The 16340-nt window shown below is 38.4% G+C and overlaps 1 protein-coding gene across 2 annotated transcripts in view; it reads left to right on the forward strand.

The window, feature by feature from the left end:
• Nucleotides 1–16340, forward strand: part of tmem44 (transmembrane protein 44) — a 56655-nt gene that overhangs the window by 28445 nt on the left and 11870 nt on the right. For both annotated transcript variants that reach the window (XM_060834779.1, XM_060834777.1), the window contains exons 5-8: nt 4650–4736; nt 5856–6026; nt 13528–13668; nt 14695–14799. In XM_060834779.1, the coding sequence (XP_060690762.1) occupies nt 4650–4736; nt 5856–6026; nt 13528–13668; nt 14695–14799 (504 nt within the window). The remainder of the gene's footprint in view (nt 1–4649; nt 4737–5855; nt 6027–13527; nt 13669–14694; nt 14800–16340) is intronic.

Raw genomic sequence — 16340 nt, forward strand, 5'->3', positions numbered from 1 at the left:
CTGTTACTGGAGCCCTGTAACATGATGCCAGGCATACATTGCAACAATAAGTTAACTACATTACTGCCATAATAACGTCCATACGGTGAGATGTGTGTTCCAGTCTTGGTCTAAGATTGCTTGAAGATGTTTGCATACTGCTGAACTGTTATTTCTTTTATGGGATTCCTCTAGATCTGTTCATGGACGTGGAATTAAAATAGAAACTCCGTTTGAATGAATGGGTCAGTGATCTGTATGACAGTCAGCACTGGATGTGATTCTAATATGTCTAATTGCCAACCAATCAGTACTCTCCACTGTCACAGAATAATTGTTGGTTTTATACTTAAATTAGTATTCTAGTAAATTGTCATAGAGCCACAGAACAAGGAAACAGATCCTTCGATCCAACTCTTCCCACGGACCAGACATCCCAATTTCATCTAATCCCATTTGCCAGCACTTGGCCTACAACTCTCTCAACCCTTCCTATTCATATACCCATCCAGATGCTTTTTAAATGTTGTAATTACATTCGCCTCCACCACTTCCTTTGGTAGCTTGTTCCAGACATGCACCACCCCTATGTGAAAAAGTCATCCCTTAGGTCCCTTTTAAACTTTTCCCCTCTCACCTTAAACATGTTCCCTCTAGTCTTGGACTCCAACTCTAATACAAATATCTTGGCTATTCACTCTATCCATACCCCTCATGATTTTACCAACTCTGTAAGATCACCCCTCAGTCTCTGACACTCCAGAGAAAAAAAAGACCTAGCTTATTCAGCCCGTCCTTATAGCCCAAACTCTCCAGTCATGGTAATATCCTTTAAATTCAATGTTCTGACCAATGAAGGCAATTGTACTAAACACCTTCACCATCCTGTTTACCTGCGACTCCACTTTCAAGCAACAATGCATTTGCACCCCTAGATCTCTTTCTTTAGCAATACTCCCCCAGAACCCGACCAGTAACTGTATAAATCCTGCCCTCATTGGCCTTACCAAAATGTAGCATCACACATTTATTTAAATTGAACTCCTTCTGCCACTCTTTGGCCCATTTGCCATCTGCTCAAGGTCCCATTGTATTCAGAAATAACCTTCTTTATTGTCCATTGACTACCAAACTTACTAACCCTACCTCCTATATTCACTGTAGAAAGCGTGACAAGTTATCACAAATAGCAATATGATAATGACCAGAAAATCTGTGTTTCAAGACTAAAGGATTGGGCAGTGCATGAGGCAGAACAATGCCTGGGAGATTTTGCATTCACTCAAACAGATTAATGGGGCTTGGTCTAACACTGGATCCAAAGTGCAGTACTTCTGCTGAACTGGAGATGTCTGCTTTAATCTTTCTGCTGAAGCTCTGATGAGGGTCTTGAGTACTAGACCTTGAAGCTCAGAGATAAGACTGTTACCAATGGGAAGCCATGGCCTGATTAGTGCAAGGCAAAGAGCTGCAATAAAATGTATTTTCTCATCAATACTTGATTTCTGTAAAAAATGATTACTAAATGACTAAAAGTAACCTACCTTACACTTGTCTATTCACAAGTTCATTATGCTGATTTATGATTCAGAAAAACGTGATTCCACTGTTTCTGACTAGAAGACATTTATCTGAAACTATTACCAAAAAATTAAGGGAAAGAGCAATTGATTTTTTTGTTGTAGAGGGTTGTTAGGACATGGATTCCTTTCCAGAACTAGTGATGGAAGCAACATGCATAATTTGCTTTAACAAAGAAAGTGAGTAAATACTTTGGAAAAAAACACATTCTGTAAAGGTATGGGAAAAGAACAGGAGAGTGGGGCTAAATGAGTTGCTTTTTTAGAACTGATGAACATGATGGAATTTCATGTTACAGAGAAGCTCCTTTTCTTGTGGCTTGATTTAATATATCTTACCTGTACCAATTGTTGCACTAGTTGAGCATAATTTACCTTATGTTTCCCTCTTTTGCTAAACAATAGAGAGTTGCAAGTAGTGGGCGGCACGGTGGCACAGTGGTTAGCACTGCTGCCTCACAGCGCCTGAAGACCCGGGTTCAATTCCCGACTCAGGCGACTGACTGTGTGGAGTTTGCACGTTCTCCCCGTGTCTGCGTGGGTTTCCTCCGGGTGCTCCGGTTTCCTCCCACAGTCCAAAGATGTGCGGGTCAGGTGAATTGGCCATGCTAAATTGCCCGTAGTGTTAGGTAAGGGGTAATGTAGGGGCATGGGTGGGTTTCGCTTCGGCGGGTCGGTGTGGACTTGTTGGGCCGAAGGGCCTGTTTCCACACTGTAAGTCTAATCTAATCTAGTGTTTCTGTTCGAGAAGAAAAAGGTCAACAAGAAATGCCTGTGCTCAAACAGACCTTCATGTCCATAACTGGATTACTCTTAAAAATTTACTAAAAGTACTATTAGTTTCTTCTCTCCGTGGTAGTTTCTTTTAGCTAGTGTAATACCCTGGACTTTGGCTCCTTGCATTCACGAGATTTATGACCATGTTCATATTAATGATCTCTCTGGCTTTACTCTTGTTGTGTTACGCCTTACAGTTAATATTTCCTCAAGAGACACTATATGTCAATTTGCGTTTAAGAGATGTGCCTAGCACATGACCTAAGTTTAAAAATATTTTGTTCTGTCTTAACCCAAATCACTTGAAGCATAAGACCATAAGAACAGGAGGAGGCCGTCCAGCCTCTCGAGCCTGCTCCGCCGTTCAGTAGAGTCACGGCTGAGCTGACATTCCTCGCATCCACTTTCTAACCTTTTCTGTCTCATCCTTGATTCCCCTACTATCTCAGCATTAGATATGCACAAGGACTCTGCCCCTCCAGCACTTTGTGGCAAAGAGTTCCAAAGATTCTCAACCCTCGGGAAAGAAATTCCCCCTCATCTCAGTATTAAGTTGGCACCCCTTAATTATGTAACTATGCTGTCTGGTCCTAGACTCTCCCATGAGGGGGAAATATCCGCTCAGCATTTATCATGTCACGCCTCTGATGAATCTTATATGTTTCAATGAGATAATCTCTCATTTTTCTAAACTCCAGTGACTAGAGTACCAACCTGTTTGAACTTGGCTCAAAAGACAATTCCTCCATTTCAGGGATCATCCTAGACAACCTTCTCTGAACTGCCTTCTATGAAAAGATAATTTTTCTTAAATAAAGGGACCAAAATTTCTCACAGTGCTCCAGATGTGGTCTCACCAACACCTTGTACAGTTGCAGTATGGCTTCCCTATTCCTATGCTCAAACCCCCTTTGAAATACAGGCCAACATTCCTATAGCATTCCTGATTACCTGCTATACCCTGTGTGCTGACTTTGTGTTTCATGCACAAGTACTCACCAGTCTCTTTTGTCTTGCAGCTTTCTGCAGTGTTTCTCCATTCAAATAATATTTTGTTCCATTTAAATGATATTCTTGTTCTTTTGTTCTCCCTTCCGAAATGAACAGCTTTGCATTTTGCCATATTATACTCCATTTACCATTTTTTAACCAATTACTTAACCTATCAATATCTCTCTGTAAACTGTTAAAAATCACATAACACCAGGTCATAGTCTCACAGGTTTAATTGGAAGCACGAGCCTTCGGTGTGCCACACCTTCATCAGGCAGTGCTCTGAAAGCTAGTGCTTCCAATTAAACCTGTTGGACTATAACCTGGTTTTGTGTGATTTTTAACTTTGTACACCCCAGTCCAACACCGGTATTTCCAAATCATCTCTGTAAACAGTTTGTATCCCTCTCACAACTGGCACTTCTCTGTATTATAGTATTGGCCGCAAGTTTAGCTACAGCACATTCACTTCCTTCAAGTTATTAACGTATATTGTAAGTAGTTGCAGTTCCAGCACTGATCCCTGCGGAGTTCCACTGGTTATGGGTCACCAACCTGAAAAGGATTCCTTTATCCCCACTTGCTGTTTCCTGCCCAATTTTCTAGCCATGCCAGCGTACTACTTCCAATACCATGGTTACTTATTACTGAATCGTTTGTAAGATACCTTGTCTTCTAGTACACATTTACTGGTTCCTCTCTATCCGCCCTGGCTGACACTTTCTTGAAAACCTCTAATAAATTAGTCGGACATGACACATGTCTGAAAGCATTCCTTTTTTGTAATCTATTAGCCTAATGTTAACTTATGTACTTCACACCCTCTGAATGGAATGTTTGTACAAAATAGCTAGTTGTAATAAATTACAATTTGGATTCTTCAGTACCAAAATATCTGCAGTACTCTCATATAAATCTCACATTGGTATTATGTAGAAAGTAAGTTACCTTCCCAAGCAAGAGTGGAAAACATTCCTATGTCTAGATCATAATTAATGCTAATCAAGGTTTCTGAAAGTACTACTTGATTTATGATAATATCACAGATGTGATCTGACTTTTCTTTGCCAAGCTTCACATTGTTTGCTTTGAATCTGATACTATATACACCTAGGCATGAGTTTTTAAAATCCATTGTTTGCTGTACATGTAAATCATTAACCTGTCGCAGACAAGGCATTTCTTGTTGCTTCCTGAAATCTGTTTCTTTATGTTAATGTTAGCAGGTGGCAAACCTTGGAAAATTTCACGAACATTTGGTTATGACATGGTCATCATCTATGAGTCAATTCACTCTTTCAAACCTTCTTGTTTTTATAGGATAACACAGAAATCATTGGCTATGCATTGGGGGTGATTGCAGTTTTTATTGTCTGGACGTCAAAGTTTCCTCTGATTTTAAAGGCAGTAAGTAATAATAAGCCCAGTTACCAATTGTGGAGCAATTAAATTTGGGAACACTTAAGAGGTTAGAATTAACGGTCCATGTCAGATGTTTGCAGGGTTCTGAGGAGGACAGATATCATGGAGATAGGAAGAGGTGAGTGAAAGAAATACCATGGCATTTCAAAGTTTTAGTTAATGTATTACTTGAATGTTTGCATAAAATTCTGGTTATGAAGTGATTCCAAATGTGCTGGAGCTGATGGCTGTGGTAAAAACAGTTTTTATCCTCCATTGTGGCTTTCTTTCTAGCTTCAAGTGGACAGAGTGAAGATAATTTACTCATTTGTTCATTTGGCTGCTGGAAAAAGATTTCTGTGTCAGTGTTTAGAATTGTCTTGTTGCATCCAGTTTCAGTGAGAGAAGGACTCCCCTCCTTTGTACCCAAAAGCTACTTGAGTCAAAGTTGTTTGATGTATGAGCTCTGAGATGGGAGATTCATTGTGATTGGATTGACCACCCATTGTAATATCTTGCCTGATTTTTTTTCTTTCTATTGAACAACAATAGCAACAACGTGTTGCTAGTACAGTATATAGCACCATTTTACACATTGAAATGTCCCAAAGCAATGCCTATGTCTGTTGTAAAACAACATTTGACACTGAGCCACATATTAAAAGAAAAGGTCTTATGACTAAAGGCTTGATCAAAGAGTGGATGCACAAAACATCTTAAAGAGAGGCCAAGTGTTTTTACAGTGAATTCCAGTACTTATGGTCTTAGCAGCTGAAGGCACAGCCACAAATTATGGAATAATTAAATTTGGGAATACAGAAGAAGCTGGAATTAGAGGGCTCACTTGAGATATTTGGAAGGTTTTTGGGTTGACATAGATCTTGTAGATAGGGAGACATGAGGCCAGAGGGGGATTTAAAAAACGGGAGAAGAATTTTAAAATTGTTGTATTATCTAACTCTGAGTCACTGTACTGTTAGACTGTAGAATTTTAGTTGGATTACCTCAGGTTTTCAGATCATTGTAATTGGGAGACTACCAGCATTAAATTGAAATAGTCAAATCAAAAGTAATCAAAATCTTGAAGAATTTTCAAGTTATTAATTTTGTTTTTCTATTTTACAGTCTCGGGGCAAGATTGATTGTATTCTCGAGAAATGGGCTCTAATACTTTCAATTTTTGGAGGTTTACTATATGCGGCAGCCACTCTGGCACACGAGAAAACTCCTGAGTTTATCCTGCAAGCTTTACCATGGCTGCTTATCTTTCTTGGTGGTGCAGCTATAGATCTTTCTGTATCCTTTTTCAAATAGTAGGTATTGTTTCTTAAGATCCAGGAAAGTAACTGAGGATGCATTTTGAGAAATAGATTTGTTGCAACTTCTGGATTTGATCATTTTTGGTTTAACACAATAATATGAAGCTTTAATTAGCTAAAATTTCAATGTTATTTGATTTTATTCTTTCAAATAGTTGGTCATATTTTAAATGTCCTACAAGAACCAAATTATGCCATGTTTTAACCTTGGCTTTTGCTTAAGTTCCTTTCAGAAACAAATCAATTGTGTGGCCATCTACTATGACACAGATTCACTTATGACAAGTAAGTGAATCTACCAGTGAGCTCATTTCTGCAACCAAGAGCATTTCATTTGTAAATGTCAAAAGGTGTAAATAAGACCACGACACCTAGTGCATTAAGTTACAGAAACTAGTAAATTGAAACTGTCCTTATACCCAAGTAGAATTTCATTGAAAAAAAATTGCAATTCGGGTTCCAAATTTATCTAAATATCTGAAGAATGAGTTTATTTTCAAATATGATGATGTAATGTATACTGAGAGATTTATGTATTTTTAATATAACTTATTGTATCTTTATTTTTGAGTTAGGAACTTATGGGTTTTCTCTGTGTCTGAACTTTGTAATTGTAAATATTTCTGTAGCTATGGTAATTTTTAAACTGTTTTTGAGACCTAGTTTTAGAAGTAATGGGTTTTGTCTACACTGGTAAAATTTTATGACCGATTAAACTAAATAAGCTTCAGGTTAGAAGACCAGGATTTTTAAAAAAATAACAGCAACACCTGTGAGGAAGAGAGAGGGCTTTTTAAATTAGTTTCACTGAGTTGTGAGATCTTACTGCAACTTCAGAAATGTCCCACACAGAGTTGGCAAAATGCCAATTATGAACAGTGGTATTATTTTCTTTCTAAAAGTATGATCTATTTTGATACACGTTGATATAATTCCAGCTGAGTTAATACTGGAAACATCAGATCCCAGTCTGAAACCTGGCTTGACAGATTAGACTGTGTTTTGTTTTCATTTTAATGAAGTGGTCTCTTGCTAAAACATAGGCCTGTAATTTTGCAGATTTTGTTTTAATAAGAAACTGAAGTTTCAATAAACACAAATTTAATTTTTAAAAAGTACTTATAAACAAATTACAAGATTTTTAAACACAGTAAATGCATAATTCAACTAACCCTAAAATACTACTTTATAAACAGGAAAGAAAACAACAGCTTTTGTATAGATCTCAACACAAATCCTGTACAGGACCCAGAAACACAACTTGCCCAGTATCCACATGAGATTCCCTGCCTCTGACACCTCAACAGGTTTAAGTCACTTGTGACTTTAACTTATAGACTGGAACTGCAAACTATATACCTCAGTTTAAGAGCATTCAACTTGAAACAGCCTCTTCAGCATTTAATCCCAACATGTTTGATCTGGGACTAATTTTAACACTTTAATATAATCTGTATATCAATATATCCTTCCCTTCTCAGAAGCACAGATCCACACAAGCATCTTAATTGAAGGCTTTCACAGTACTGCCAAAAACTCAGTGAAACTAATTTAAAAAACCCTCTCTCTTCCGCACAGGTATTGCTCTTATTTTTTTTAAAATCCTGGTCTTCTAACCTGAAGCTTATTTAGTTTAATCGGTCATAAAACTTTACCAGTGTAGACAAAACCCATTACTTCTAAAACTAGGTCTCAAGAACAGTTTAAAAATTACCATAACTACAGAAATATTTACAATTACAAAATTCAGACACAGAGAAAACCCATAGGTTCCTAACGCAAAAACAAAGATACAATAAATTATATTAAAATGATTTGATCTTTGACAGACCCTAACTTGGAATTCTTTGATGTTACGGAGCCTGATAAATGAATATCCCAACCAATAGAATGCCAAATCTGTAGTTGACACTGTAGACTAGATTAGAATTCTGACAGTATGGAAACAGGCCCTTTGGCCCAACAAGTTCACACCGACCCTCTGAAGAGTAACCCACCACCTATCCTATATTTACCCCTGACTAATGCACCTTACACGATGGACAATTTAGCATGGCAAATTCACCTAACCTGCACATCTTTGGATTGTGGGAGGAAATCTGAGCACCTGGAGGAAACCCATGCATACACAGGGAAAATGTGCAAACTCCACACACAGTTGCTCAAGACGTGAATTGAACCCGGGTCCTTGGCAGTCTGAGGCAGCAGTGCTAACCACTGAGCCACCATGTTACCCATATTGCCAGTTCTACTTCCAATCATTATTTTGATTTTATTGCATTGGCAATTGCAAATACACTCAAAAGTTCAATGTTTGTGTTTACCCTCAGCCAAACTGCATACAGTATCTTTTACCATCTTTCTTAACACCAATTGAAAGCATCTCAAAACTACCTACAAATTAAGGTTGCTTTCGTAAGTTGACTAGATTTTTTTTTTGCTTGTGAGATGTGGGTATTGCTGCTACGCTAGCATTTATATTCTGCATTTCATTATTCTTGAAGTTAGTGGTGAGCTGCTTTCTTGAACTATGGCAGTCCTGAGTTGTACAGAAACACGCAGTGCTGTGGCGAAGAGTTTCAGCATTTTAAACTAGCAAAACTGAAAGAACAGCAATATTGTTTCAAGACAGGATGATGTGCAGCTTGGAGAAGAGCCTGAAGGTGGTAGTTTTCTCCTGCATCATCTGCCTTGCTCTTTCTAGGTGGTACAGGTTCTTAGTTTGGAGGATGCTGTCAAACAAGCCTCTATGTTGCAGTAGTACATTTTGTAAATGGGGCACGTTGCTCCCACTGTGCATCAATGTTGAAAAGAGTGAATGTTGAAAGTGGTGGATAGGTCTACTAATCAAGCAAACCCTTTGTCCTCTATGTTGCTAAGTTTCTTGATGTTGTTGGAGCTGCATAAATCCAGGCATATGGAAAGTACTTTGGAGTTATTCCTTTGAAGTTTTTGGACTGGTTTTAGGGATACAAGAGGTGAGATACTCACTCCAGAATTCCTGACCTGCTTTTGTTGTTGCATTGTTTATATGGATGGTCCAGTTCAGTTTGTCATCAAGGGTAACTCCTAGGATGTTCAAGGTGAGGGATTCATAAATCTCATGGGGCAATTCTCTCTTGTTGGAAATGTCAGTGCCTGGATTTAGGTGGAACAAATGTTACTTGTCAGCCTAAGCCTGGATATTGTCGAGGTCTCGCTGCATCTTGAGATGGACTGCTTCAGTATCGGAGAAGCTGCGGGCAATCATCAATGCACAGTCCCAAATGACTTTCACAATGGAAGGAGTGTCATTAATGAACCTACTGAATGTAATTGGGCTTAGGACACTGTATAGGAATAGGAGGAGGCCATTTAGCCCATCGACCTGCTCTACAGTATTATTATTATTATTACCCTGAAGAACTCGTATCGTGATATCCTGGGAGTAAGATGTCTGAACCCTAACAGCTATTATCATCTTCCTTTGTGCTAAGTGTTGCTCCAACCAACGGAGAGCTTCCTGAGATTTGCAGTGACTCTACCTTTTTTTGCTTGGTCTCCTTGATGCCACACTTTTCCATTAACTGCTACACAGTAACTGAATCAGAAATCAGCTAGCTGAAAGAAAATAGAGGGTAGTGGTTGATGGGTAATATTTGTCCTGGAGTGCAGTTACTAGTGGGATACCGCAAAGATCTGTTTTGGGTCCACAGTTGTTTGTCATTTATATAACTGAACTGGATGAGGGCATAGAAGGATGGTTAGTAAATTTGCGGGTGACACTAAGGTTGGTAAAGTTGTGGCTCCTAACGAAGAATGTCGTAGGTTACAGACAGATATAGATAAGCTGCAGAGCTGAGCTGAGAGGTGGCAAATGGAGTTTAATGTGAAAAAGTGTGAGGTGATTCACTTTGGAAAGGGTAACAGGAATGCAGAGTACTGAGCTAATGGTAAGATTCTTGATAGTGTAGATGAGCAGAAAGATCTTGGTGTCCAGGTACATAGATTCCTGAAAGTTGCCACTCAAGTTGATAGAGTTGTTAAGAAGGCATACAGTGTGTTAGCTTTTATTGGTAGAGGGTTTGAGTTTCAGAATCATGAGATCATACTGCAGCTGTACAAAACTCTGGTGCGGCCACATTTGGACTATTGCGTACAGTTCTGGTCACCACATTATAGGAAAGATGTAGAAACTTTAGAAAGGGTTCAGAGGAGATTTACTTGGATGTCACCTGGTATAGAGGGAAGGTCTTATGAGGAAAGGCTGAGGGACCTTTGGCTGTTTTCATTAGAAGAAGGTTGAGAAGCGACTTAATTGAGACGTAAGAAAATCAGAGGGTTAGATAGGTTGGACAGTGAGAGCCTCTCCTCGGATGTCGATGGCTAGCACAAGGGGGCATAGAGAGTAATAGGGGCGTGGAATGCACTGCCTGTAACAGGAGTAGACTCACCAACTTTAAGGGCATTTGAATGATCATTGATTAGGCATATGGACGAGAATGGAATAGTGTAGGTTAGATGAACTTCACATTGGTTCCACACGTCAGTGCAACATCGAGGGTTGAAGGGCCTGGACTGCGCTGTAATGTTCTATTATTTGCCAGTGAGACAAAATCTCTGGATTTTGTCTTTTTTGGTCATATTCCGAGCTAGGCCAGAATCTGAAATGCCCTGTCAGAACTCAATGTAACTCATTGCTAACCAAGTGCTGCTTGATAGAACTATTGACCATCCCTTCTGTTATGTTGATAATGATTTGAGTGTAGTCTGATATGGTGATAATTGGTTGGCTTGGTTTCATCTTGAATTTTTTGGAAAAGAAATAACCTTGGAATGTTTCAACTTAGTGGTGCCGATATCAGTGTTATTGCTGTGGAATAGCTTAGCTAGTGTCAGGCTAATTCTGGAGCCTTGTCTTCAGTAATGCTGTTGGAGTGTTGTCAGTGCTCATTACCTTTGCAGTATCCACAGTGCCTTCAACTGATTCCTGGTATCATGTGGAATAGGCTGAAATGTGTCACCAATCATCATTTCTAACTGACGATTGTTGAAAATGCCTTGTCTTTTGCAATGGTTACTCCCCCCCCAAAATCATCGAAGGTGGCTATATTTGTGGAGGCTTCTCCTCTAATGACTTGATTAATAGTCACTGCCATATGACAGGTTTGTAGAAATGGGATCTAATTCATTGGTTGGGGATGGCTAAACCAGATTTATCATTTGCTGTTTTGACGGTTGGCGAGCAAATAGTCCTGTGATTCAGCTTTTACAGGTTGACCCCTCATTTTTAGGTATTCGTTGTGTTGCTCCTGGCTTGTTCTCCTGCAGCAATATCCACCAGTATGATATAATGGAAATATGCTGCTGATGATTTCCTCCCAGACATAACCAGTTAGCATTGTGGAAGAGTTCACATTTCCTCAAAGTTCCAAATGGAATCTTGACAGAAATTGAATGCACGTATTTTCTTGCACTTGACAATGCGCAATTGTGTCTCTCAGTATCTTGACATTCCCTAACCCTGGATGTGGGGTAGATTAAAGATTGAGAAGGAAATAAACTTGGTTGCAGGAAAAGAAGACTCCTGATTGGACATCAGATAATCTGTACATCAAGAATAAAATCTTGATCCAAATTCAGATTATAGCATTGAATAGACCATTTGGCCTATCAGATCCATAGCTGTGTTTACACTCCATTTGAGCCTCTTTCCTCCTTTCATCAAACTCTACCAACAGATCATGTAATTCCATTTTCTCTTGTATTTACCTAATTTCACCGTAATTATTTGTGTTGGTATGTTCCAGCTTTTAACCATTCACTGGTTACAAATGCTTCACTCAAATTCGCTATGAATTAATTAGTGACTATGTTTGTTTGGTGCTTATGGCCCCTAGTTCCTTGGGCTTTTGCTTTTGCTTGCAAGTGGAAACATTTTCATTGATTCTAGAACCCTTTCAAATCCTTAATGATCTTTATCAAGTCATCTATCTGTCTTCTCTTTCCAACCAAAAGCAATGATAGCTTGTTCTGTCTTTTCTGGTGGGTCTTAATTCCATCCTATTATAAGGAATACAACTATCTTATTTGGAAATATAAACTGAAAAATTAAAGGTTGAATTATTAGATTCTGCTTTTATAACTTTACAGAAAAATGGAGCTATATGATGTCCTTTTGTAGCAAGCTGGATCTTCAAGCTTCTGAGGGTCATGTTGGCACCAGGTATCTTTGGAAACAGAAACAGCTGCCCAGCAACAACTTAGGATGGTCTTAAAGTAGTATCATGGCACAAAGCTGAGAAGAGAGAGAGCCTGCCAGCAAGCAAAATTCATCAATTGCTCTCTAGAAATTGAATAGTAATAACACCAAAAGTATTTGCAAAAAGAAAGACCTCAGTCCATCTAACTAACTTCCCAATTGAGGATCACGGCATTTGATAATGTGATGTCATTGCCAAATACCAAAACAAACAAACAAAAACACTTCATTTCCCTTTTTGGATTGAACACACATCCTCAGAATTTGTGCCTGAATGCCAAATATTTCCCACACCCACAATATTCTTGAAACCCTTTAGTTTGTCCATCTTATGTGTGAATGAATTTATATGTTTTGATTTGATGGGGTTATAGTTTAAATTTGCATATAACTATTAATATTCAATTTTAGCTATTTGTTGGATAATAGGCTTATTCCCTAGGATAGAGGAAGCCAAAACTAGAGTGCACAGATTTAAGGTGAAAGATTTAAAAGGGACTTGAGAGGTAACATTTTCACAGGGTGATGTATATGGAATGAATTGACAGCAGGAGTGAGTATAATTACAACATTTAAAAGACATTTGAACAGTTATATGAATAAGAAAGGTTCAGAGGGAATGTAGGCAAATGAGCCTAGTTCGGTTTGGGAAATCTGGTTGGCATGGATGAGTTGGATTGAAGGGTCTGTGTTGTGCTGTATGATTCTCTCTCTACTATAATTTATTGGTTTTATTGCTCATTGATGAAAATTGCATTTTTTAAAAATCTTTGGTCGTGATCACAGTCAGGCATTAACTAACCTAGAGATCAAATTGGTCAAGTTTTGTGATGACTTGTAGAATAACAGGCTTCATTTCTGGTGTGCTATTCCCACCAGGATCATGATAATAGGAAAGATCATTCTCTGCAAATTATTAAATCTGTTTGTCAAAATTTGTTGCAATTTGTGAGAGACCATTGGCAGCTCGGTTTTAGAGATAGTTTGAGAGATACAACTCTGCTTCAAACATGGCTCACTAGTTATCTATCCTCATCCTGTTGCCATAGGCATGTTGGACACATTAGCAGGTTGATTCCTATTTGGTCACATTATTATCATTCCTTCTATGGCCAGTAAGTATTAGATTAGGTCTTGAACACGGAGCTTCTAGTTCTCTGCAAATTTGTGAATAATTATTGTTCAAACTACTTGGACAACCAATTCATTTGTTACTTTTTTAACAATATTCAATCAGATACTGTTCTTATCATATTTACTGAAGCATAAAACTACGCGCCAGCAGTGGGGTTTGGAAGTGGTATTAGAATCTGATACTCTCTCTTTGTTGGAATCTCCGGAACAAGATGTGGAAGAAGAGATTCAAGAAGAAGCACAGGTATCATAAAGTCCTTCCCATTCTTTAAGGAAAATATTCAGAAAATATGTTAAGGCATTATCAAAATACAGAACTTGCTTTTATATATTAAACAATCTTTTGTAAATTATTCATTTTTTTACATAATAAAGTGATTGTGAGAATTAATTCCCTCTTTCATATCTAGTAATATTTCAAACCTGTTGATGCAACCTTTGACTGCTGACCACCACTTCCAAGTTCCCTTTAAAGGCCTGAACCATCTTAAGACCATAAGACATAAGAACAGAAATTAGCCCATTGAGTCTACTCTGCCATTCAATCACAACTGATAAGTTTCTCAACCCCATTCTCCCGCTTTCTCCCCGTAACTCTTGATCCCCTCGAAATCAAGAACCTATCTATCTCCATCTTAAATATACTCAGTGACCTGGCCTCTATAGCTGTCTGTGGCAGTGAGTTCCATAGATTCATCACTCTCTGGCTGAAGAAGTTTCTCCTTATCTCCATTCTAAAAGATCTTCCCTTTACTCTAAGGCTGTGCCCTTCAGTCTTAGTCTCTCCTACCATAAAAATATCTTCACAACATCCATTCTATCCAGGCCATTCGCTATTCTGTAAGTTTCAAATAGATCCCCTATCATTCTTCTGAACTCCAATTAAGTACAGACCCCAAATCCTCAAACATTCCTCATATGTTAAATCTTTTCATTCATGGAACCATTCTTGTGAACCTTGTCAGGATGTGATAATTTGGATGTTGGACTGAGGTGGACAAAGTCAGAAGTCACACAACACCATGTTTAGTCCAACGGGTTTGTTTGAAATCACAAGCTTTTGGAGCAGTGTTATTGGGCCTGTAGGGCTATAACCTGGTGTTGTGTGGCTTCTGACGTCTCTGAAGTAGATCACCATTCCTTTCTCATGTTAGGGCTTAATTAATATAAATAGTTTTCTCAGCATAATTTAAATTGTTTAACGGTTTTATTTCACTAAGGTGATTGATCACAGTTGTGTTTAAATAAATATATTAATTATCTTTTTTAGAGTTCAAACTGGATGCCACTGAACATACCCCAGAACAACAGATATTTGCGCAAGATGGCAGAAATAGGCCACTATATGGATTTGAGCATTGAACCAGTACAAGAGGTAAAACTATAATTCGTGCCAAAATGTAAACACTGCTTCATTTACTGAGAGGATTCAGCCAATCCATTTGTAAATCAACGTTGAAATGTTCCTGTAGCTATATTGGCCTAGGACATGTAAGTCATTGTAATAACAGATCTATAAAATTGGGAACCTTGAACAGCTCAAAAGAGGAAGTTACAGTGTGTATTTGGTCAGTACATAGCTAATCTATTTTTTTGACTTGTGTTTCTCTGCAATTATTCCATGTCAATAGTAATTAGAAACTAATTTTCAGAACTATGTCCACACCTGGAAAAAATGGCAAGGATGATTCTGCTGTAATCACAGAATCACTACAGTGTGCAGACAAGTCATTTGGCCCAACAAGTCCACACTGACCCCACCCAGACTCATTCCCTTACCCGACTATTCTACATGTCCCCTGACTGATGCATCTAACCTACACATCCCTGTACACTACGGGCAATTTAGCATAGCCAATTGACCTAACTTGCACATCTTTGGACTTTGCGAGGAAACCAGAGCACTGGAGGAAACCCACACGGACATGGAGAGAATGTGCAAACTCCACACTAACAATCACCTGAAGCTGGATTTGAACTCGGGTCCCTGGGACTGTGAGGCAGCAGTGTTAACCACCAAGCCACCGTGCCATCTTTCTTGCTACTGACGCTTAGGTTTAAAAATCCAGGCACTGGTGGTCTGACAATAATGTGTACCATAACGTAATGCTTTTTTCAAAAATTCTTTTAAAATGGTACAACATTTAGCTCAAGCATGCCAATCCATTCCAATGAGAAGAGACTGGTTGCCAAGGGTAGCACTTTTAATGAATATCAAACTTCAGATTCCAATTAAAAGACAATTTCTGATGTGAGTACTGTCCCATTAATGTATTTTAGAAATCATTGAGGAGAAATGGTTAGACCATGCCGGAGTATTCCCTGTTGTCACAAAAGCAGGAAATACTTGTGGAAATTAGTAACGATGCATAACATGGTCAAATGAATAGTCTTAAAGTGTTGATGTTGCTGCTGCAAGAGAATCTGGCCTAATCATTTGTTCTGGTCTTGTTTAGTTTGTTTATTACTTTGATTCTTTTGTAGAGATGGTGTATTTATTTCTGAACTTGAATAGCCTTCAAAAATACAATTAATGTAAATCTTGAAATATTGTTGACTTTGAGGGATTAGAATAATTCCATCCAATACACACAACTGTTTAATATCAAGCTGTCCCTCTGTTTTGTTGGGGAATATTGCGTTATGTAAGTTGAGAATGGAATCTATCAATTAAATTACAAAGCTGATATGTAAAAAGAAATGGTAATTAAATGGCTGCATTCTCTGCAAGTTTAATCAATGTATGAGCAGAAAACAAATGTAAATTTCTGCAATTCAATTCGTAGAATCATTATCAATAGCGTTGCCCACACCAGAAATGTCTTTTGAGACCACCATATTCATTGCGGAAAAAGAAATGAGTTCAGTAAGGGCTGGACCTGAAACAGAGTAAAGTGCCTTTTATCTACTGTGCTT

Source organism: Hemiscyllium ocellatum, chromosome 13 (assembly GCF_020745735.1).
Source record: "Hemiscyllium ocellatum isolate sHemOce1 chromosome 13, sHemOce1.pat.X.cur, whole genome shotgun sequence".
NCBI lineage: Eukaryota > Metazoa > Chordata > Chondrichthyes > Orectolobiformes > Hemiscylliidae > Hemiscyllium > Hemiscyllium ocellatum.